The 20,029-nt window shown below is 40.6% G+C and overlaps 1 protein-coding gene across 1 annotated transcript in view; it reads left to right on the top strand.

The window, feature by feature from the left end:
* Positions 1 to 24: 24 nt before the first annotated feature.
* The window catches only part of LOC138171453 (myotubularin-related protein 12-like), an 86,807-nt gene continuing 66,802 nt past the window's right edge, over positions 25 to 20,029 (top strand). Inside the window, exon 1 of the mRNA XM_069100958.1 lies at positions 25 to 478. Coding sequence (XP_068957059.1) covers positions 104 to 478 — 375 coding nt within the window. The 5' untranslated portion in view covers positions 25 to 103. The remainder of the gene's footprint in view (positions 479 to 20,029) is intronic.

Here is a 20,029-nt window from a genome sequence, read left to right on the forward strand (position 1 = left end):
CCTAAAGGAGGAGCCTCTGCGTTCGAAGAGGTAAGATGTTTTTAACCAACCAGAGAGGGGTCTGAGGGAGGGACTCACGGAAGGCGGTACCGCACACCCTATCATGGAAGCTAGATCGCCCCAAGGAGGCGGGGCACTCAAGGATGGGGCGTGGTCTCCGGTCTCTGGCCTTGGGGAGGGTTCCAGAAGGAAGGGGGAGGAGTGGGAGGGGCCGATCGGTGGGCGCGCCCAAAGCCCCATGGGCGGGAGCCGGATACGGGCGCCAGGGCCCAGGGGAACCCCGCCACTTGGTGCTGGTGGCTGTCCCTGCCCGAGCAGCCGGAGCTTGGGAGACGAGCCGCCGCTGTCGTTGCTGCCGCTGCTGCTCCCCCCGCGGGGCCCAGCTCCCGAGGGCCGTGAGATGCTGGGGAAAGGCGTGGGCGGCGGCGGCGGCTCCAGGGCGCCCAAGCCGTCCTTCGTCTCCTACGTGCGCCCCGAGGTGAGCGGAGCGCTCCCGGGACTGGAGCCTGGGAAGGGCGGGGGTGCGGGAGCCCGGGCGTCCTGGGACGCGGTGCTCGGGAGCCGGCGGGCGGGCGTGGGTGCGGGGCCGCAGGTGTCGGGCTGGAGGGCGGCGACTGCGGCCTAGGACCTTCCTGCTGGCTCGCCGAGCGTCCCCCGGTGAGGCTGCCCGCGCTTTGGGGCGGTTCCGCAGAGCCTCCGGACGCTCTTGGACCTTGCACATTGCTCTTCGAGCGCCGGCCTCGCTCCTCCTGGCCGCCTTGCGCTCTCTCCCCTCGAACCCCCGCCGCCAGCAGTGTTACTCGGTCCCCAGTCAAGCACAGCTCTCTCCCTCCGCTTCCCCAAGTCACTTGCCTCCTGAAACTTCCATTCATTTCTTTCCTGGTTGATTTACCCTTCTCAAAGCAGAAGTTTTATAGCAAATTCTACTGCTAGAGACTGTGGGCTTCCATCCTTTAGGCTTTCTTATGCCTGAATTCGACCAGAGAGACTTTGGGAGTGACGCTACATCCCTGAAGCTCAGGTTCCCACAGGTACTGCCAAGCTGCAGAGGCTTTGAGTCTGGCCCTGCCCAGTGGAAGAAAGATCCCACCTCCCATCCTGCCCCAGAGCACTTCCGAGCTCTGTGACCCTATTAGGCAGCTCAGGGGGTCTTTGAAATAGAGATAGTCAGAGTGCTTTCCTCCTCCGGTTATTGTGAGGTTCAAAGGAGATGGAGCACCTTGCAGATCTTAAGAGTATTATGGTGCCAGCCTCACACCCCTCAGCTCTCCCTCTTGGAGAGCATCTTTGTACCTCACAGCCTGGAAAAAATACCTTGTATTTTTATTGTATTATCAGGCACTTGATACAAGTTCCACCTTTGGTTGAATGGTCTCTTGTTCTAGCCAAGCTCCTCAGCAGGTAGTTCCTGCAAGATGATCCATTTTCCACCACTGTACCTCTTGTGTGCAGTCTAGGATGTGAATGGTTTGGAGTCTATATTTGTTGGGGAATGGGGTACCACTTTTACCATTGTAACCTTGGATTCTTGATATATTGAACCTCGAAGACAAATCGCTCCAGGTTTGCGAAGTTTCCTACCCTTATTTCTCTCTTTGTTACTCACAACCCATTCTGTTACTAAGTAGCATTACACGTTAATTCTGTTTGAGTGATTTGGAGTCACATGAAACCAGCTTGAAGGGGAGAGTGGCACTATATGATTAGATAGGTATGGTCTTGCCAGGGGCTTCACTTCTGGCCCCAAGCAAGACCAGAATTTTTATATAGTTTTCTTAAGGTACACTGAATATTTTGTGGTATTAGGTGGAGTGTAGAATAGCGAAAAATAGTCTTATTTTTAGATCTTATTTTTTAAAATAAATAACCACTTCCTTAGTAAACACTTAGAATGGGTCAGCATCCTCTTAAACTTTGAACAAAGGCACTCTGATGTATAAGTAAAATAGTTTTGGTTTATCTCTGCTTCTATTTTTGTTCAAGTGCTCTTCAAAGGGCAATTGTTAGGCTTTGAATTTGCTCCTTAGAATCAAAATTTTAATTGTAAAGTCCATTGAGACATATAGCAGAGACCAGGAGTCCCTGAACAAGTACAATCCCATGTACAAGTGCGCTCCTTTTCATGAATTAGGTTTTTATTAACTCTGCCCGCAGGCTAATTTTTTTTTTTTCCTTTGAAGGAGTTTAGGAAAGGGGAGTAGTTAAGCAGAAGAATACACCAGAACTAATAACTTTTCCCCTCAATGTGTTTCAGTTGACTTATTTGTTTCTCCTTGACCCAGATAATTTAGATTATAGTGGTAAAGGACCTAGCAATACCGACCCCCACCCTCAGTACCTTCCAAACTGGGGAAATGTATTATTGAGAACTCAATCAAAATTTTGGCCTCTCTCCCGTTTTTAAAGGTATTGCTAAATTAATATTAAGTTGTTTTTTATTGGTCAGAGTATCAGAAATTCACATGAGAGCTATTCAGATAAAGCTTTTGTGGTTCCGAGTCTGTCTGCCAAGGACCTTAAAGTGCTTAATTTTGTAAGAACTACTTCAAAATATTTTTCTGAAAGCTCTTATACTGGTAACCTGGTGCTTTTTGCTTCTTTATACCTTCAAATAAGTGTTACTTCTTATCAGTTGGGAAACTGTAGGGGGGATTTCTCGTGCAGATCAGAGGTGCCAAAACAGTTTTGACATCTTTAGATTTAATGATACCTGCTGTTAATGAGGAAACTGTTTGAGACCTCTGAAGGTTTGGGGGTGCTTTTCAGTAACTAGACTTACCCTTTTCACTGACTGTCATACGGAAAAGGATCTTGGAAATAGTCCAATACACCCTCATTTTATAGATAAAGAAACTAAGGTCCAGAAAGGTTGTGTAACTGCCTGAAAAGATCACAGAGCTGGTAAATGGTGGTAGAACTACTGCTATCTAGTGTATATTTAAATTTAAGGTTTGCAGAATATTTTACATAATTCTTTTTTGAGCATTGAAACAATAAAGTGAGGTGGGTGCTGCAGGTGTTGCCCCCATTTTTCAGATGAGGGAAAATAGTGGTTTAAGACAGGCTAAGTGATCTGACCAAAGTCATACAACTAGTTAAGTGTCGAAATTGAATTCAAATCCACTTTTCTCCTTGCACCGTTTATGAAGTTATACATTTGGTTTTTAATAACCTTTTGTTCATAAAAGCAGAAGCACTGAATTGACCAAAATGCTTGAAGAAGATGCTTTTCATATTGGGTTTATTTTTCTTTTGGCCTGACACTATTGGCATTGGATCTAGTCAGGTAGATACAATTTGGTTCTGTCCTTTTAAAAGGATATGACTGTAGTTAAATGACTAGCTGTTTAAAAGGCTTAGAGTCAGTAGCCCCAGAGTTCTTGTCCCAGATCAGTGGATATAAAAGGTTTAAAATCCTTCAGTCATTTTTAGTAACAAATTCCCCCTCACTATAAAATCAGTTGTGTAGAAAAGTAGGAAACAGATGGTTTATGTGTTGGAAGAATTGGTGCCTGGGTGGCCTCCTGAAAACAGCCCAGGAGCTTAGAACATGAGTTGTGAGAATGGGCTTTTTATTCCCTTCTTTAAGCTATTTTTTCTGTACTGTAGATAGCACAGGACATCATTACTGGGGAAATGAATATTGAAGTTCATTTTGGTATTTGGGAGTTAGGAAGTTAGTGTTTATCTTAGTTGAATGCTAAGGTATTTGGGGAGTGTGTAGCCAAAGAGGTGAAGGTTACAGATCCGTGCTTCAGTTGAATTAAAGAAATTTATAGATAGATAGAAAGATAGATAAGTGCACACATTGTTCAGGATCCTATGCTAGGTTCCTGGGGGATAAATAGAACAGAGTCCTTGCTCTGAGGAGTTTCCAGTACTTCTTAGCAAGAATACGTACATGTCCATGATGGTGAAGTCATGGGGCAGAAAAAGCCTAGTAGAGTAGAACAATATTAAAATGACCCATGCTGTGATGATTTAAAAAAAAATGTTTCATTGTTCGCCTTTTTAAAACATCATTATCATTGGCCAGTGATTTTCTGATTTGTGCTCAGAAGGCCATTCTCTGCCAGGTACTGGTTGTATGAACTTGGCTTTTATAAATTACTTTATCTGAGTAAAAGTTTCCTCTTTCAGCTCTTTCTTTATTCAGTATTGTGAATGTGCTAATCAGAAAGCTCACATTCTAAGGGGAGTAATTCACAAGTAAGAGAGAACACCTGCAAGTCAGAGGGAAAGGTCCCATTTTTCAGTAATGTCTTCTTTAGTATTATCTCTACTAATAAAATTTTTTTGGGGGGGGTGTATATACACACATAACACATGTACATATATGTATATATACACTAAATATATAACATTATATATATGACATGTCTGATAAAATTATGGATATTACTGAGGTTGAGCCATTTGACCTTGCCAGGGATTTTGGTGGTTAAGAACTTTCTTATCCCCATCTTTGGTAGCTGTGGTTGCTGAGGAGGTGGAATGAAAGCACCAGGAGGGGTTGTCACCTCTTATCTCCACAAGGGCTGCTTCCTAGGATAGTGGCTGAGGGGGGCAAGCTGGAAACAAGACTGGTGGTTGGGGGGGGGGGTGCTCTGCCACTCTGGGGTTTTCACAATTTGTCAACAGTGGGTGGTGGAGGAGGTGATGAATGTGACTTCTCCAAAGTGATTGCTTCCCTTGACGATGACTGGAGAGTCTAGGCTGGAAGCATTGAGAGACATTGCTAATCCCTAGGCTCTTGGATTCAGGATTCTTGGATGTTGAAATCAGAGTCTGGAGCGAGGTGGTGGTTGATGGGATCGGTAGTTAAAGTTGTCTGGCACGTGCTGTCTTCCATCTCTCCCTTAGATTGGTTTGTTGGTGGGTTGACCTATTTGGGGCATAGAGTATATGAGAAAGAATACTATGTAATCAGCATGGAAATATAAAATGGAACCAAATTATGATGGCATTTAAGTGCTAGAGAAAGTTGAATATTTTTCTGGAAGGCAATAGAGAGCTCCTGAAACTTTTTGAACTGGAAATATTTGGTGTGTGTTTAGGAATATCATTTTGGCAGCTGTGTGGAGAGTGGTTTATGGAGAGGCTAGAGGCAAAGAGATCATTTGGAAGACTTTTGTAGTAGTGCAGGTGAAATATAGTGAAAACCTGGCTGTGATTTGAGTAGAGAGAAGAGGTAATTTGAAGAGATTCTGATAACATAATTCTGACAACAGCTGACAACTGATAGAATATTGGGGGGGGAGGGTAGTGAAAAAGTAAAGAATGACTCCTAGTTTGCAAACCAGAGTGACAGGGAGAATGTTGATACTCTCCGCAAAAATAGGGAAGTTAGAAGAGGAAGAGGAAGGGTGGATTTAGAGGGGAAGATAATGAGATCTGTTTTGGAAATGTGTTAGAGATACATATGGGACATCTGCTAGAGATGTGCAGCAAACATTGGGAAATGCTGGACAAGAACTCATGGGAGAGATGAGGACTGGGTGTATATTTTGGAGAGTCACGTGTATGGAGATTGTTAAGTTCAGGACAACTGACAGGATCACCAAGAGAAAAAGAAGAGAGGGCCCAGGATAGAGCCATGCGGTACATTCATACGTAGGAAGTGAAACATGGAAGATACCCTAGCAAAGAAATCTGAGTATTGACCCAACAAATGTGAAGAACCATGGCAAAGCAAACCATGATAAACCATTGCAAGAGTCATGCAGACCAAGACATAAGAGAGTATCCAGAAGGAGTGAATGGACAGTATTGTCAGATGTGACAGAGATCAAGAAAGGTGAGTACTGAGAAAGGGTCACTGAATAAAGCCATGAAAAAAATTATTGGCATCCTTAGAGACTAGTTTCAGTCAAGTGGTAGGAATAGAAACCAGGTTGCAAGGGGTTTAAAAAAACAAAACAAAACATGTGTTACCGAAATAATTGGGCCATGCTGTATGATATGGTTTATCCCTTCCACGTGTGTGATCTACAACATTCCCTGAGTGTTTTCTGTAGTGGCAGTTGGTGTCTCTGTTGATTGTAACTTTGAAGCCTTTTGGTGTTATATTTCTTCACATGTTTGTAGTCATCTTGTTGTTTTCCTGGTTTCACTCTGAATTAAATTCATACAAGTCATCTTGAATTTCTGAATTCCTCGTATTTGCCACTTCTAAAAGCACAAGAGTATTTCGTCACATTTATATGCCAGTTTGGTCAGCCACACCACCAATCAATGGGCGCTCACTTTTTTTTTCCAGTTCTTTATTCATTTAATTATCTTTCCTTCCAATTATTTACTGCACAAAAACTGTAAATGTTTTTCTGTGTGTGAGACCTTTATTTCTGTCTTTATCCTTCATGAAGTAGTAGTATCATTGGCCACACGACATATAGAATTTAGTCTTTTTTCTTTACGTTTCATTACATCACATTATGTTACATTTTTTACATTTCAATTCCTGGTGACTTTCCCACTGTACAAATCCAGATTCTCCAGAGCCAATTTTCAAGTTATTTGAAAGTTGTGAATTGTAGTTTGTATAATTCACAATAATGATTAGTAATACTAAATGACTATACCCTGGAGTTGGATAAATGGGACCATTATTAAGTGGTACCTAGGGAGAGCTGTCTTTTAATAAAAATCCATTATTCATTGTGCTTGAGGAGTTAGAATAAAAGCATCAATATATTGTTGAAGTTAGGACCCCGACCAGTTGCGATTTCTGGCCTTTTGCCACACTGGGATACAGCACAAAATGGTGATAAATATGATCTTAGTTAGGACAACCAGGATGGTTTACAGCTTTGAATACACACCATATGAGGACTGATTGAAGGAATTAGACATGTTTTTAGGCTGAAACGTTGAAGACTGGAAGAGGGGATGAGGAAGAGTGAGAAAGGGATGTGATAGCTGTCTTAGGAGTATTTGCTGTCATGTAGAGGCTACGTTTTACTTATGACGTTTAGTCCCAGAGAACAGAACTAGGAGCAGTGGGTAGAAGTTGTAAAGAGGTGAATTTATTCTCAGTGTCAAGAAAAGACTTCCTAACAAGTAGAGCTTCCCCCAGAGTGGCCTGGACTGAACCAAGCCTCTGGCTCCCATATGTTTCTGGGGGCATAGTCTGCCTGCCTTGGGTGTGCATCCTTCAGAGGCAGTGTTGCCACTGGGTGTCTGTTCCTTTCTTAGGCTGTTGTGGGTAACTTGTCATATAGTAACGGTAAATAGACTTTTTCCATGCTGTTCTTTGCTCAGAGTTTTGAAGGCTGCATAGTACAATGGAAAGAGCCCCAGATCTGACGTCAGAGGACATGGGCTCAAATTAAGGGAGTTGGACTGGATGGCCTTTGAGGGCCCTTTCATCTCCTGATCTGTGATCTATAAGAGCAGAGGTCTAGTGAATCCTTCACAGTCTAGGGGAGGAGACAACATACTGATAACTGTGTATAGACAAGCTATGTGAAGAGTAGATAGAAAGTAATCTCAGGGGGAATATATTAAGAGAGGGGAGGGGGAGACTCAGGACAGGGCTGCTAGAGATGGCCTGATCTTGAAAGCCAGAGAAGCTAAAATAAGAAGGCCAAAGTAAGAGGGCCAAGTATTCCATTCACTGGAGCCAACCAGTGCAGAGTCCCAAAGGCAAGAGGTGGAGGGTCTAGGAGGGGAACATCAAGTTGGCCAGTGAAGCCATATTTTTGGGTGTGTGGAGGGGAGTGAAGTGTATGAAGATGGTTGGAAGGTTGTGAGGGGCTTTAAATACCAAATTGGGGACTTTATTCTGGGTTCTGGAGGTAACAGATTATCATTGTCAGACCAGCATTTTAGGAAAAATCACTTTGGCAGCTAAGCGAAGTATGGATTGAAGCAGAAGAACTTTGAGGCAGGGACACCAATCACAAGGCTATTACAGTAGTCCAGGCAAGAGGTAATGATCTCCTGTACTAGAGTAATAGCTGTGGAGTGGAGAGAAGTGCCATATGTAAGAAATGTTAAGGTAGAAACAAGATTTTGCAACATATAGGATATAGGGGGTGAGTGGGAATGAAGAGTTGAGAATGACGCCGAGGGTGCAAGCCCTGGTGACTGGGAAAATGATAGGAAAGTTGGGAAAAGGGGAGGGTTTTATGGAAAAGATAATGGGTTATGTTTTGGACATGTTGATTTTGAAGTACCTTTAGGAGAACAGATTCTAGTACTGCATATGTAGACCTATGAATCATTGAGCCCGTGGGAACAGATGAGATCACAAAGTGAGAGAGTATAGAAGAACAACAGGACAGGTCCTAGGGCGGACTTTGTGGCACACCCAGAGTCAGTGACAGTAACTTGGACGACCGTCCATCCAAGGCCGCTGAAAAGAAGTCCGAGAGGTGGGAGTTACTCTTTTCAATGTAAACGAATGCTGTCCTGAGAGAAAAGGGATAAACCTCTGCATCTCCCTCTTTGTTTCCTGGAACCTTGTCCTATCATTCATTACCTAAGCTGGAGAATCATCTAAGAGAAAAATTTATTTACAAATATTACTCACTTCAGAGAGTCCTCTTGAATTCTATCAGCACATAGTGTGCATAGCAGGAAGGCTACTATAATAAAGGAACCTACAAAGTATTTTGACATTTAAAAGGGGGTTCTTATGCTCAAAGATTGGGAACCACTGCACTAGTGTTTTTGTTTTTTATTTGAGAAGGAAAAACAGTTACATTCTTTAATGGCAAGGCCCTGGTTTATTCTATGGCTAGGCTGCTTGTGAGTGTTATTGAATGAATGAGAGACTGACACACTCTCCAGCGACCATTTGAACTTTGAGTTCTTAGAAATTTTGTTATTCTAAAGAGAGTTTCCTTCTCTTCAGGGAACCACTTTAAACATGGTTTAAAAAAAAAAACAAAACCTTTGACATGCCTAAGGTAGAGGGGGAGAGCACTGTGTCCAAAAAACAAACTGTGTCCATGTTTTGAATATTATATGTATATTTTAAAAGCAAAAGTAATATATTCCCAAAGTAGTCATCTTTATTTTTCTCTCAATTCCATCCTTGCTTTTGGTCCTGATCTAACATATCTTTTTAAAAATACTTTTAAGGATATCAATAGTTATTAGTAATGGTTGCCATTTAAGTCAGAGAAGAAAGTCTCTCCAAAGGATCACTTTCTTATTTGTGGCTTTTGCTGGATGATTTCCCTAGAGCTTCTGCTTTTTCTTGCAGTCTTTCTGCATGTGGTTCCTGGGGCATCTCCCTAGGTTAAGTATACTGCTCCGTAAGTTTTTCCTGTGTAGACAGCAGTGGAAGGCGTCATGTGGCCCAGTAGCTCTTGTAAATACTTCCTAAAGCCTGATGCAGTAGCTGCTGGAAAAGTTTTGTGAATCCAGTGCTTTTCTTCTGCTCTGTTTCTCCTTATTTAGCTCTTGGGCATTCCCTCTAGTAGAATGACAGTCAGCTTCAGAAGTGTTGGTAATGACAGATCGGAAATTTATCTCGCCATTCTACACTTTCTTTTGCATACATAAATGGATAATGCTTTTGGAAGGTCGAGATGCTAAGAAACCTAAAAACTCAGATGGCATTTTGGAGAGGAGGGGATTATTACAGGGTGCTATTCGTTAATACGGACTGCAGATCCACAGTTTGTAGCATTTTGAGGAGAGTTTATCCTGACAGTTTCTGTGTATCATTAACAACCAGTGTAGTAATTCTATCAGAAAAAGAAATGAGACTAGTTTGGCCTTGATTAAACTAGGAAATTCTGAAAATTAAATTCGCACTACACTGTATTAATTGGTGTCCTCCTTTTTTATGAATATAACTGAACAAACATCTGCAAAAGTTCCTCCAATTAGAGAAGTAAAAGAGACAGTCCTATTCCTCATAGAGCTTATTGTCCAGGAAGGGGTACAAATACCTGTGATAAAAAGTGGAACCCAAGTGCATGCGTGGCATTGGAGGACCAGGGTACTTTTCTCCTTTAGGATTCCTTGTAAATTCCTCTTTATAAGTATTGTAAGCTCTTTGAGGGCAGACATTATTTTATTTCATCTTTATACCTTCCTTATCTTAAGACGATAGTGCCTTATTTGTAATAGGTGCTTAGTAAATGTTGCCCTCTCTACCTTAGGTCCTACAACATTTTCCCACATGTCACAGACTACCACTGAGAGATAACTCCCATCAGCCTGATGAGTGGAACACAATTTGGAAGTTTTTTTTTTTTTCAAATCGGGAGGGTGTTGCTGTTGCCAGATTCTCATCCAGTCTCCCTGTACCCAGTGAAGTGCATTTTTTTTGTGTGTGATTAACTAGTGGCTAGGGCTGCAGCCTGTGACTGTAGTGAAGGTAACCAGCTGGTACAGGGAATGAACCTGAAACCTTGGCCCCATTGGCTTCAAACATCTGAGCTATGAACAGTGAGAGAACCAAGAAAGAATTTAACAGGATGCACAAAGGGTATATTTGTTTTTTACAGATTCAAACAAACATTAAAAAAAAAAACAACTACAGTCTGTAACTGTTGAGGAGGGTGTATGTCCTCAGTGAAATAGCATTTGGGGACAGAGATCTTGGAGATGTGGGATAAGTATCTGGAAGAGAGGAAATTGCGGTGGCTTTCACAATCAGCCCCAGTCACGTGACCATTTGGCTGGAAGGCTTAAAGAGGAGTCCTTCATATCCTGTGTGGAAGTTGGAGAAGAGGAAAGCAGGCAGAACAGTTCAGCAGACATTCATCCTTCAGGCTCTTCTTTAAGAGCAAGTCTGAAACAGACCTTCAGAAGCTAGGGAGTTATTCATGTATTTTCAACTTGATCACAGCTATTCGGTTTTTAATTATATAATCTTAGCATATTCAGATTTTCCCCAGGTGAGTTATAAATAAAAAAGGATGGCATGCTTTTGTCACTTTCATTTCCTTTTCCTCTTCTCTCTGTTCTGCTCTACTCATGGAAATATGTTGATCATATTTAGAATTTAGAATTCCAAACTAATGAACTAATTTTTTTTTTTAAGTTAATGGCTGACCTCTGACATTTTGGTAACATTTCATTCTGTGGGCTTATTTTTCTCTTCACCACACCCCTTTCTAAATGATTTTTTTTTTATCTAAAACAACTTGTACATCCTGATTACATCAGTTCAATGATTCATTAGGATTTGAGGAAAGTTCTTAAAAATACACCCTTGCAGAAAGTTTATTTCATATAATTTTAGTTGTAGAAGTCTTCCCTCTTGATTTCTTTAACAGTGCTTATCCCGAAAATTTGTTTATATTGCTTCAATTAAATGTGACTTTCATCTTACAGAAGAGGGGGATCTGTAACGTTTTCAGAGGCAGCATGCCAAATATTCATTTATTTGTCTCATACTGGAAAAAGGATACCCTGGGTATAGAAAGAAGGCAGCAGATTTTGTCAGTTTCAGTTTTAATTAAGGTCAACCCTGGCCACAAAACTCTAAAGAGCCAACGCTGGCAAAAATGAGATTGTTGCCAACCCTATGTCTAGTTCGTGCTTCTAGGACTTCTAAGGATTTTTCTTTTACAAACCTAAAAATTCCTTTGCTTATCGCAAAGGCAATCAGTTTTATGTCTTGGTGTGTCTTAGTTTCTCACAAGGTAAAGAACATATTTGTGCTTAATCTTATCTTCAAAGAGAGGAATTTTCTCTCTCCTTTAACCTCTTAAGTGAAATTTGTGAATTGTTGCTGGTTGAGTGAGAAATAATTTACTTCTCTATCTCTCTCCTGGCACACCATCTTCCCTGCTCCCCTTTAATCTTTCTTATTAATATGTTCTTCCTGTATGTTCCAAACTGTTATGAAAACCACTTTTCTCTTTGGACCATTACACAGTGTTATGGACGTCAGTACTTAAAGAAGAAAGTCTAGGACCCAGTTAACTGTAGATCAGTCACTTGGCACTTATATCTTTGTCTCACAGAGGATCCTGGGTTGAGATAACATTGTTTGGCAGTTATGTGCTCCAAAAATAGGATCTCTTTGCTCTCCTGAACCCACCCCCAGCTTTTTCTTGCCTGTGCTGGAATTATAGCCTCCACATTGACTTTCTCTTTACGTTGTCCTTGGAGAAACTTTATTTTTCTTTGGCTTATCCGGCCCCTCATTGCTAGTTGACTTTGGAATCCCCGCTATGTGAAGGAAGACAAGAGAAATGCAGTATTTGTGAATATGTTTGGGCTTCTGTTACTATACCCAAGTGACAAATATGTAAACATAACCAATTACAATTGTATAGCATTATTTACATAAAGGCTAAGTATTTAAAGTTGAAAGCTATGTAAAAAGGGCGATAGAATTTATAAGCAAGTGGATTCACCCACCTTGGACTATCCTGACATAATTTCCTTAAGAGCTTCTGTGAATTTTCTGGTCAGTTTTTACCAGGGTGAACTGTCCTATTAAGTAAGCTCTGAATGAGACCCAATATTGTGTTTCTAATTATCTGAAGGTCTCTCCACTAGATATGTAGACCACCTCTCTTTTGCCCCTCCTCCACTGGCAAAGGTTTAGACCAAAGCAGAGTAAGGTGTTATGCCTTGTATGACTATCACCTGAAATGCAAAATATTCAAATTTGAATTTGTGTTCCTTCCTTGCTAATATGAATATGAATGGATATTTAATTGCAGTTGAATAAAAAATGAACTATCTAAGGCATAGGAAGTTTGGGTATAACTTGTGTTTGAACAGCTGTTCCACTGTGCTCTCTCCTCCCCCCCACTCCCTAAAGTCAGCAGAAGAGTTCAGAATTGTTTGATATGAAATTTAGATTGTGCATTAGTGTAAGGACTTTTTAGAAATGATGGTGTAGGCATATTTTGGCCGTTTAATTGTTATGTGGTGATTTCGACAGAAAAAGTGGTAGGGATCAATCTAACTGGTTCCTAGTTACTAGTCTTAGGTCTGCAATTGCTTACAGGTCTGAGAAAATGACTGGAAAAGAGTACTAATTTTATGTAATGAGAGAGTAGAGAAATCAAGAGGGATTTAAAGATTAGAAACTGGGACTGTGGCTTTGTGTGATTTGCTTACCTTCAGAAAACTGGAACATGTCTTTTGACCAAACATCTGATTATTGGTTATCTCAGTTCTGTGTGTCTGCTTCCCAGGTGTCTGGTACTGTTCTCTTAATTGGTCGTAAGAGTAATCTTTCCTTTATATTGCCAAGATTGTGTGTAGAGGAGAGGTCAGGCTTCACAGACAATTGGTCTAGACACTTGGGAATTGCATCTAATTGTTTGTCCCCAAAGGGGACTCTCTCCTGGAAGTTAGTTTCTTCCCTCCTGTTATCCAATTCTAGTCACCTAGAAATTAGAATTAGTGGGGGACTTCTATGCAACTCTTAGTCTTTATTGTTTCATTGATGAGACTTAGAAGATTTAAAATTTTGGCTAAAAAAACCCCCAGCAAACCCTTTTAATATAAATAAGATTCCACTTCCTTACTATATCATTTTATTCCTTCCAAAAGGGCTCCTTTTGGATGTATATAGAATTTTTAGCATACTGACTCCTAATACTGATTTTGTACTATAGGATTGTATTTAAATTTCAGGGACTACTTTTAGGAGAGAGTATTAGTCTTTAAAACTCCTGAACATTCTTTTACCAAGATGCTTTGCTTTCTGCTCCTTTACCCTGATCGTTTGTCATGTGACTGCGACACTTACTCAAGACATCCTCCCAATACTCTGTTATGGTCTAGTGGAGGAGATGACATGTTACTAACTTAATCTTTTTCTTTGATTTCTCCACATTCCCTCCTTTGTTGGCTTTGTTTTCTCCCATGGCTTCAGTATCACTCATGCAGATGATTCCCAGATGCATATATAATTTTCAGGACTGTATCTCTGATTGCCTCTTGTAGCTCTCTGCCTAAATGTCCTGCCATAGCCTCAAACTCAACATATCTCTTCAACTTTCTCCTTCCTCTTTCCCCCCCTCTAAAAAAAAAGCCTTGGACCTCCCAACCCCTCTGTTATGTTAGTTCTACTGGTCTAGTTATTCAAGCTTAAAGTTCATCATTTTAAATTCTTCCCTGTTGCTTTACCTCCTCTGCCACTTAATAGGTTGCTTTCTTCTGCCTCTGAAATATCCCCTAGATCATCTGCTCTTTTACACTCACTCCAGTTCAAGCCCTTCTTAACTAATTTTTTAAAAAAGTTTATTGTTTTTACTTCTTGGTTGATAAGCACTCTTAAAATTAATCTGCTCCTCCTACTCTCCATTTCATTGGACGCATGGTTTAGTGTTATGTTGGTCAGAGTTCTAAAGCTTTTCAACGCTGTTTTTCACTGTACTGTTGTTATCACTGTGTAAGTTGTTCTTGTAGTTCTACTGACTTTGCTCTTCATCGGTTCACAAGGGTCTCTCAAGTTTCCTCTGAAATTGTCCATTTGTCACTTTTTATAGCTTTCATTGCCTCTTGCTTTATACTGCTGTTAATAATGAGCAATGAGCATGTGTGCCCCTTCACTTTCTCTCCTTCCAGATCTTCCTCCCATGTTCCTGTTTTTTGCTACAAGAATGACTTTGTCACTTCTCTACTCAAAGCCCTTCAGTGGTTCTCCATTCCTTACTGACACAGAACTAGCCTGGCATTCAAAAACAGTCAACAGTCTGACTTTAAGGCTCCTTTTCCAGTGTGAATGCATTCTTATTTCCTTTATGTAGTCTGGTCTAGTCAAACAAAATTACTTGGGGTTTTCCAGTATCATCGTTCCTTTTTCTAGCTTTATTCAGGAAGTTGTTAAAATCTTTGCCTTCCTTTGAGGACCAAATCAGATTCCACCTCCTCAAACACTAGCCTCATTTTCCCTCCCGTAACCATCTTTTTCTCACGGTGAATCTCATGCCACTCTGGACCTCTTCTATTTACTTAACAGTAAACTTGTTTTAGTGTTGTTTTTATATTTTCTTATCTCTCCCCACTACCTCCCCATCCCCAATTGATTTGTAAGGTCTTTGAGAACAAGGGTTGTCTTACCTGAGATTGACCCACTCTTTGGATTCATTTGTTGAAAGCTGACCCAAACAAAAAGAATACAGACAATTCAACAAACACTTGGTAGATAATTAGATGCAGATCAGTGTAGCCCTGAGTCTCAGATTCTTCTAGTAATGTTATCAAAAGATTTTAAGTATGTGAAAATAAACCTAGTAATCCTGCCACCACCAAGAGATTTGAACTGTGATTAGAAAGTCAGGGCAGTTTAGCTGGAAGAAGTGTTATTAAAGAAAGTAAATAATTTACCTGTAGATAATTAAGTTTATGGTACTTGTGAATGCTGCAGTCTGTTGAAACCTTGTAGGGTTACTATCTCATAAATGAATAGTCATGTAAAGATGTCATTTGTTCAGGAATGAATGAAAACACATTCGCTAAGTACTTTCTATGTGCCAGACCCTGCGCTAAGGAGTGGGGAGACAGAAACAAGCAGGACAGCCCTTGCCCAGAGCCTGGGTCCCAGAGGCAGAGTCTAGGCTCCAGGAGGAGGGTATTCAGGAAGCTGGCTGGAGTACGACTTCCACAGTTTGGAAATAACTGGAAGGTGACATGGAGGTGATACTCCAGCAGTAGGTCAGTGCCCTCAATGGATTTCTGTTACATTTGGCTTATTTTTGCTGGAAGATTTTTCGTAAGTTGTTTCATAAATTTGTTATGACCAGCTACAGGGTGATGGACCTCTTTGTACTTAGACTGAGTCTGGAGAAGCAGGCCCCGCCTGTCTCACCTGGATGGAATGTGCCAGAGCATGTGTCCTACTGGTTTAGCTTTGAGAACCCAGGGTTACCATAATGCTACAAGGAGGCATGAAAGGAAGTCTGTTATTAAGATCCAAGCATTCAGTTTGAGAGGGGGTCTACTAGTTTCACCTCTTAGGTTCATTATAGCCCTCTGGTTTTATCTGTATATTTGCTGAAAAGTAGTTTTGATAAGATTTGGGTCATTGTTTGCACAGATGACCTAGAATTTTAGGATTATAAATCTAGAGCTAGAAGGAACCTTAGAGGTCATCTAAGTTCACCCCCCCCTTCCATTTACAAATGAGGAAACTGAGACCCCGAGAGATTAAGTGATTTGCCCAAGGTGACATGAACAGTAGTGTGTGATGTAGCTAGGATTCATACTCAAGTCCTCAACACTTCTCCTGGCACCACATTGCCTGTAACCTTTACCTTGTTGAACAGGCTGATTCCATCAGTCCCAGCAGGTGTATTGTCTTGGAATCATAAGCTTGCTCAAGGCCTACTGTGTTTTTATAGAAAGGTCAGCCTAACTGCTCACCAGTTTGAGGATTGGTTCTCATTTGGCATGAATAGACTGCTGTTCACAGACGCAGTAATAGCCAAAAATCCCTAGGACTTCTGCTTTTGGTTGGAACCTAAACAGAGGCAATAAAGCCTTGTTTTATATTTAAATTTTTTCTTTTTCTTTTGAACTTAATAAAGAAACAACTATGAATATTTCAGTGGAAAAAAGTGAAAAAGGAGATTGTATGAAACACTGTATATTGTATGAAATACTGTCCATGAAACACTAAACTTCTGTTACAAAAAAATTTTTTTCCCAAGTAAAGCTTGGGATTTCTTTTTCCATATAATTCAAATTTAGCACAGTGGCAAACTGCCCAAGTTCTATTTTTTTTTATCTATAGGGTATAAGCTTGGAAAAATTAGAAGACCCAGTATTCATGCTCCACGTGAATTTGAGCCACTTGGATTGGGGAATTTTGATAACAGTTTCCTGGCGTGAAAAACCAGGACATCCTTTGGCCTCACAGTAGCATTTACTATTGTCTTGGGGCTAAAATAGCAAACTTTTGACTGTATCCAAGTATAGCCATAAATGATAATATATATAACATATATAGGACAGCTATATAACTGATATATTTGGTGAAAATGTCTAATTGGTAAATGAATTATTTTTCAGTGCTTTTACTTTTAAGATTTGGGGAATGATAATGGAACACTGGATTAGATGTTTTATAATCAGTCAGACCTGTTAGGCTCAATATTAAAGCACTGCAGTAGTCTTTTTAGCCTTGTCTACACGTAGAACATAACAGTTGATTGGAAGGGGGTGGAGGGAGGTGAATATAACATTTTAACTCTTAATTTCTCAGCTGTGGCAGTAGGAGTTCCACCATTTGCTGGTGAGGACACTGAACCAGCAGAGTTGAAGAATTAAGCTGTGGTTTAATGGGAGAGCCTGAGCTTTTCTCCTTAGAGCTGGAACATGGGAGATGATTGCAAAGCCATTGATTCTAGGCAGTGGTGTGGCAGCTGCTGCTTCATTGAACATATTGAATGGGTTGGGAAAACTTGGTAATATTCCAGTCGAGTTAACAGCTGTTCCATTCCTGAACTTCCTGGAAGGCTTGCTCAGCAGACATCATGATTTCCAGCTTACTGGGTTAATACCAAATAAGGGGCAACCTTTTATAGAATGTCATATTTCATCAAAACTTTTCTACTGGTAGGGGATTCCATAATGCTTATTAATAATAACTAATCCTGTTTCTCATTTAGCAAGGTAGAATTTCTCAACACCCTCTCTATGTAAATCACTGTGATAGTTGCTGAGGACACACAAAACTAATTGGGGCCACTAACACCTGAGGGAAGCTGGACAGGCTTCTTGGAGGAGATTTGGCACTTGATCTGCGATTTAAAGGGGCTGAGAATTAGTTCTAAGAGGCAGAGGTGAAAAGGGAGAGAGCATTTTACGAATAAGAGACAATCTGTGCCAAGGTTTGAAGAGGCAGGGAATGGGATGTGTCATGTTTAGTGGCAGCAAATAGTCCAGTTTGGCTGAAGCATGAAGTGTGTTAAAGACAGTAATGTGAAATCCATCTGGAGCCAGATTGTGAAGGGCTTCCAGCGACAAACACAGGAATTTGCATTTTATTGTAAAGGCACTAGGGAGGAGCTGCAACTTTTTACTCAGAAAGGTGTCATGGTCAGAACTGAGCTTGAGAAAAATCATTTTGGCAGTTGTGTTGAGAGTAGATTAGAGAGGGTAGATCAGTTGGGAGGCTATTGAATAAGTACAAATGAGAAGTGATGAAGGCATAGTTGGGGGGATGGGAGTAGAAAGGTAATGGATTTGAGGGTTGTTTAGGAAATGGAATGACCAGACATGGCACCATGTTGGTTTTGAGATACCTGTGGGACAAGGAAGTAAAGATATAGAGTAGACATTTGGAGCTCAGGAGAGAGATGAGAGCTGTATTTGGAAGTCATTTCCATAGTGATGGTAGTTGATTGTATCTCCAAGAAAGTGGAGAGGAGAGGGAGAAGCTGTAAGGAGTAGGATATGGGTGATGAACCTGCAGAGAAAACTGAAAAGAATTGGTTAGACAGGTCAGAAGGGAACCATGACTAAGCTTTGCCTTTAAGCCCGAGGAGGGGGGAGTCTCCAGAAGGAGGGTGTGGCTAGGAATGGCACAAAGCAACAAAGAGTTCAAGAAGGATGAGGACTGGGACAAAAGCCTTGGATTTAGCAAGAAGGAGTGAAATTGGATTTGTGAAGTTGGAGTGAGTGTTTCCAGTAGTGCGGTGGGAATAGCAGCCAGATTGTAAGGGTTTGAGAAGTGAGTTAGTTAGAGGTAAGAAAGTGGAGACAACCAGTGTAAATAACTCTTTCTAGCAGTTTGGCTGTGAAAAGGGTATAGATTGGTATAGAATTGTACCAGTTATTGGTAATGATACCAATTACGTGAAGCGATGATAGGATAAAGTAAAGACTTTTTAAGGATAGGGAAGTTTTGCATGTTTTAAGATAATGGTGGGGGGAGCTAACAGATAAAGGCTGAAAATTAAGAAGAGAGAGTTGGTAAATGAAGGTACAGGTGCTGGAGGAGATGGAATCGAGGATTAAGTTGACAAAAGAAGCCCTACATCGTCCTCCAATGCTGGAGCGAAGGAGAGGAATGAAGGCCTATGTCCCAAAGAAGTTAAACAAAGACGAACAGGGCCCATAAATACAAAACTGTTTATTAAGGAATATCTATCAAAAGAATGACTGAACAAATCATGGTATATGAATGTAATGGAATACTATTGTACTGTAAGAAATGATAAAAGTGGCAACTTCAGAGAAACTGGATAAAACTTGTATGAGTTGATGCATAATAGTGAAGTGAGCAGAACCAAAAGAACAATTTACAGTAGGGCACCAACATTGTAAAGAATGTTGACTTTGAAAGACTTAAGAGTTTTGATCAGTGTCACAATCAGCCATGATTTCAAAAGCCTGATGTACTATGCCATTCAGCTCTTGGATAGAGAGTTACAAAATAAAGGTGCAGAATGAGACATACATTTTTGGACATGGCCAGTGCGGGAATTTATTTTGTTTGACTATTAATATTTGTTGCAAGAGTTTTTTTTTTTCTTTTCCAGTGGGGGGGTGGGGGTAGAAATGCTTGTTAATCGAAAACAAAAAAGGTAAACATTTAATATGTAAATAAAATGGAAAGTAGTATAAAGAGAATCAGGAAGGTTGGGTTCAAGATCCATTTCTGACGCATAGTTATGTGACCTTGGGCAAGTCACTTTCTCAATCATAAATTTTAGGGCAGTTTCAGATCTGTTGTTGGTAGAGGAAATTTTGTCACTTAGAGTTTTCTTATGTGAATAAAATCCCAGTTTTAGATGTCTATACATATATATGCAAATGTATGTACACATATATATGCATATTCCTTAAGAATTTGACAGTATATTTTTTTCTCTTTAAGGTAGTAACCAAAAAGTTTCAAATTTGTAGGTGCTTAGGTGCAATGTGCCATTTTTATTTCAATATTTAAGGGTCTGATGTGAATTTTCTCCTAACTGAAGTTTCTGCGACCAAATAGTTGCTCAGAAAACCATCTTCCTTCCTGTAGCATGCCTTATCATTTCTAACCTAATGAAAGTGCAGGGTTAAGATAGCCATTTGGACACTTCTTTAGTGTTTGGTGTGTGTGTGTGTGTGTGTGTGTGTGTGTGTGTGTGTGTGTGTGTGTGTG

This window comes from Petaurus breviceps, unplaced genomic scaffold (genome assembly GCF_028583685.1).
Source record: "Petaurus breviceps papuanus isolate PSGF00001 unplaced genomic scaffold, PetGlider_PUasm1.0 128, whole genome shotgun sequence".
NCBI lineage: Eukaryota > Metazoa > Chordata > Mammalia > Diprotodontia > Petauridae > Petaurus > Petaurus breviceps.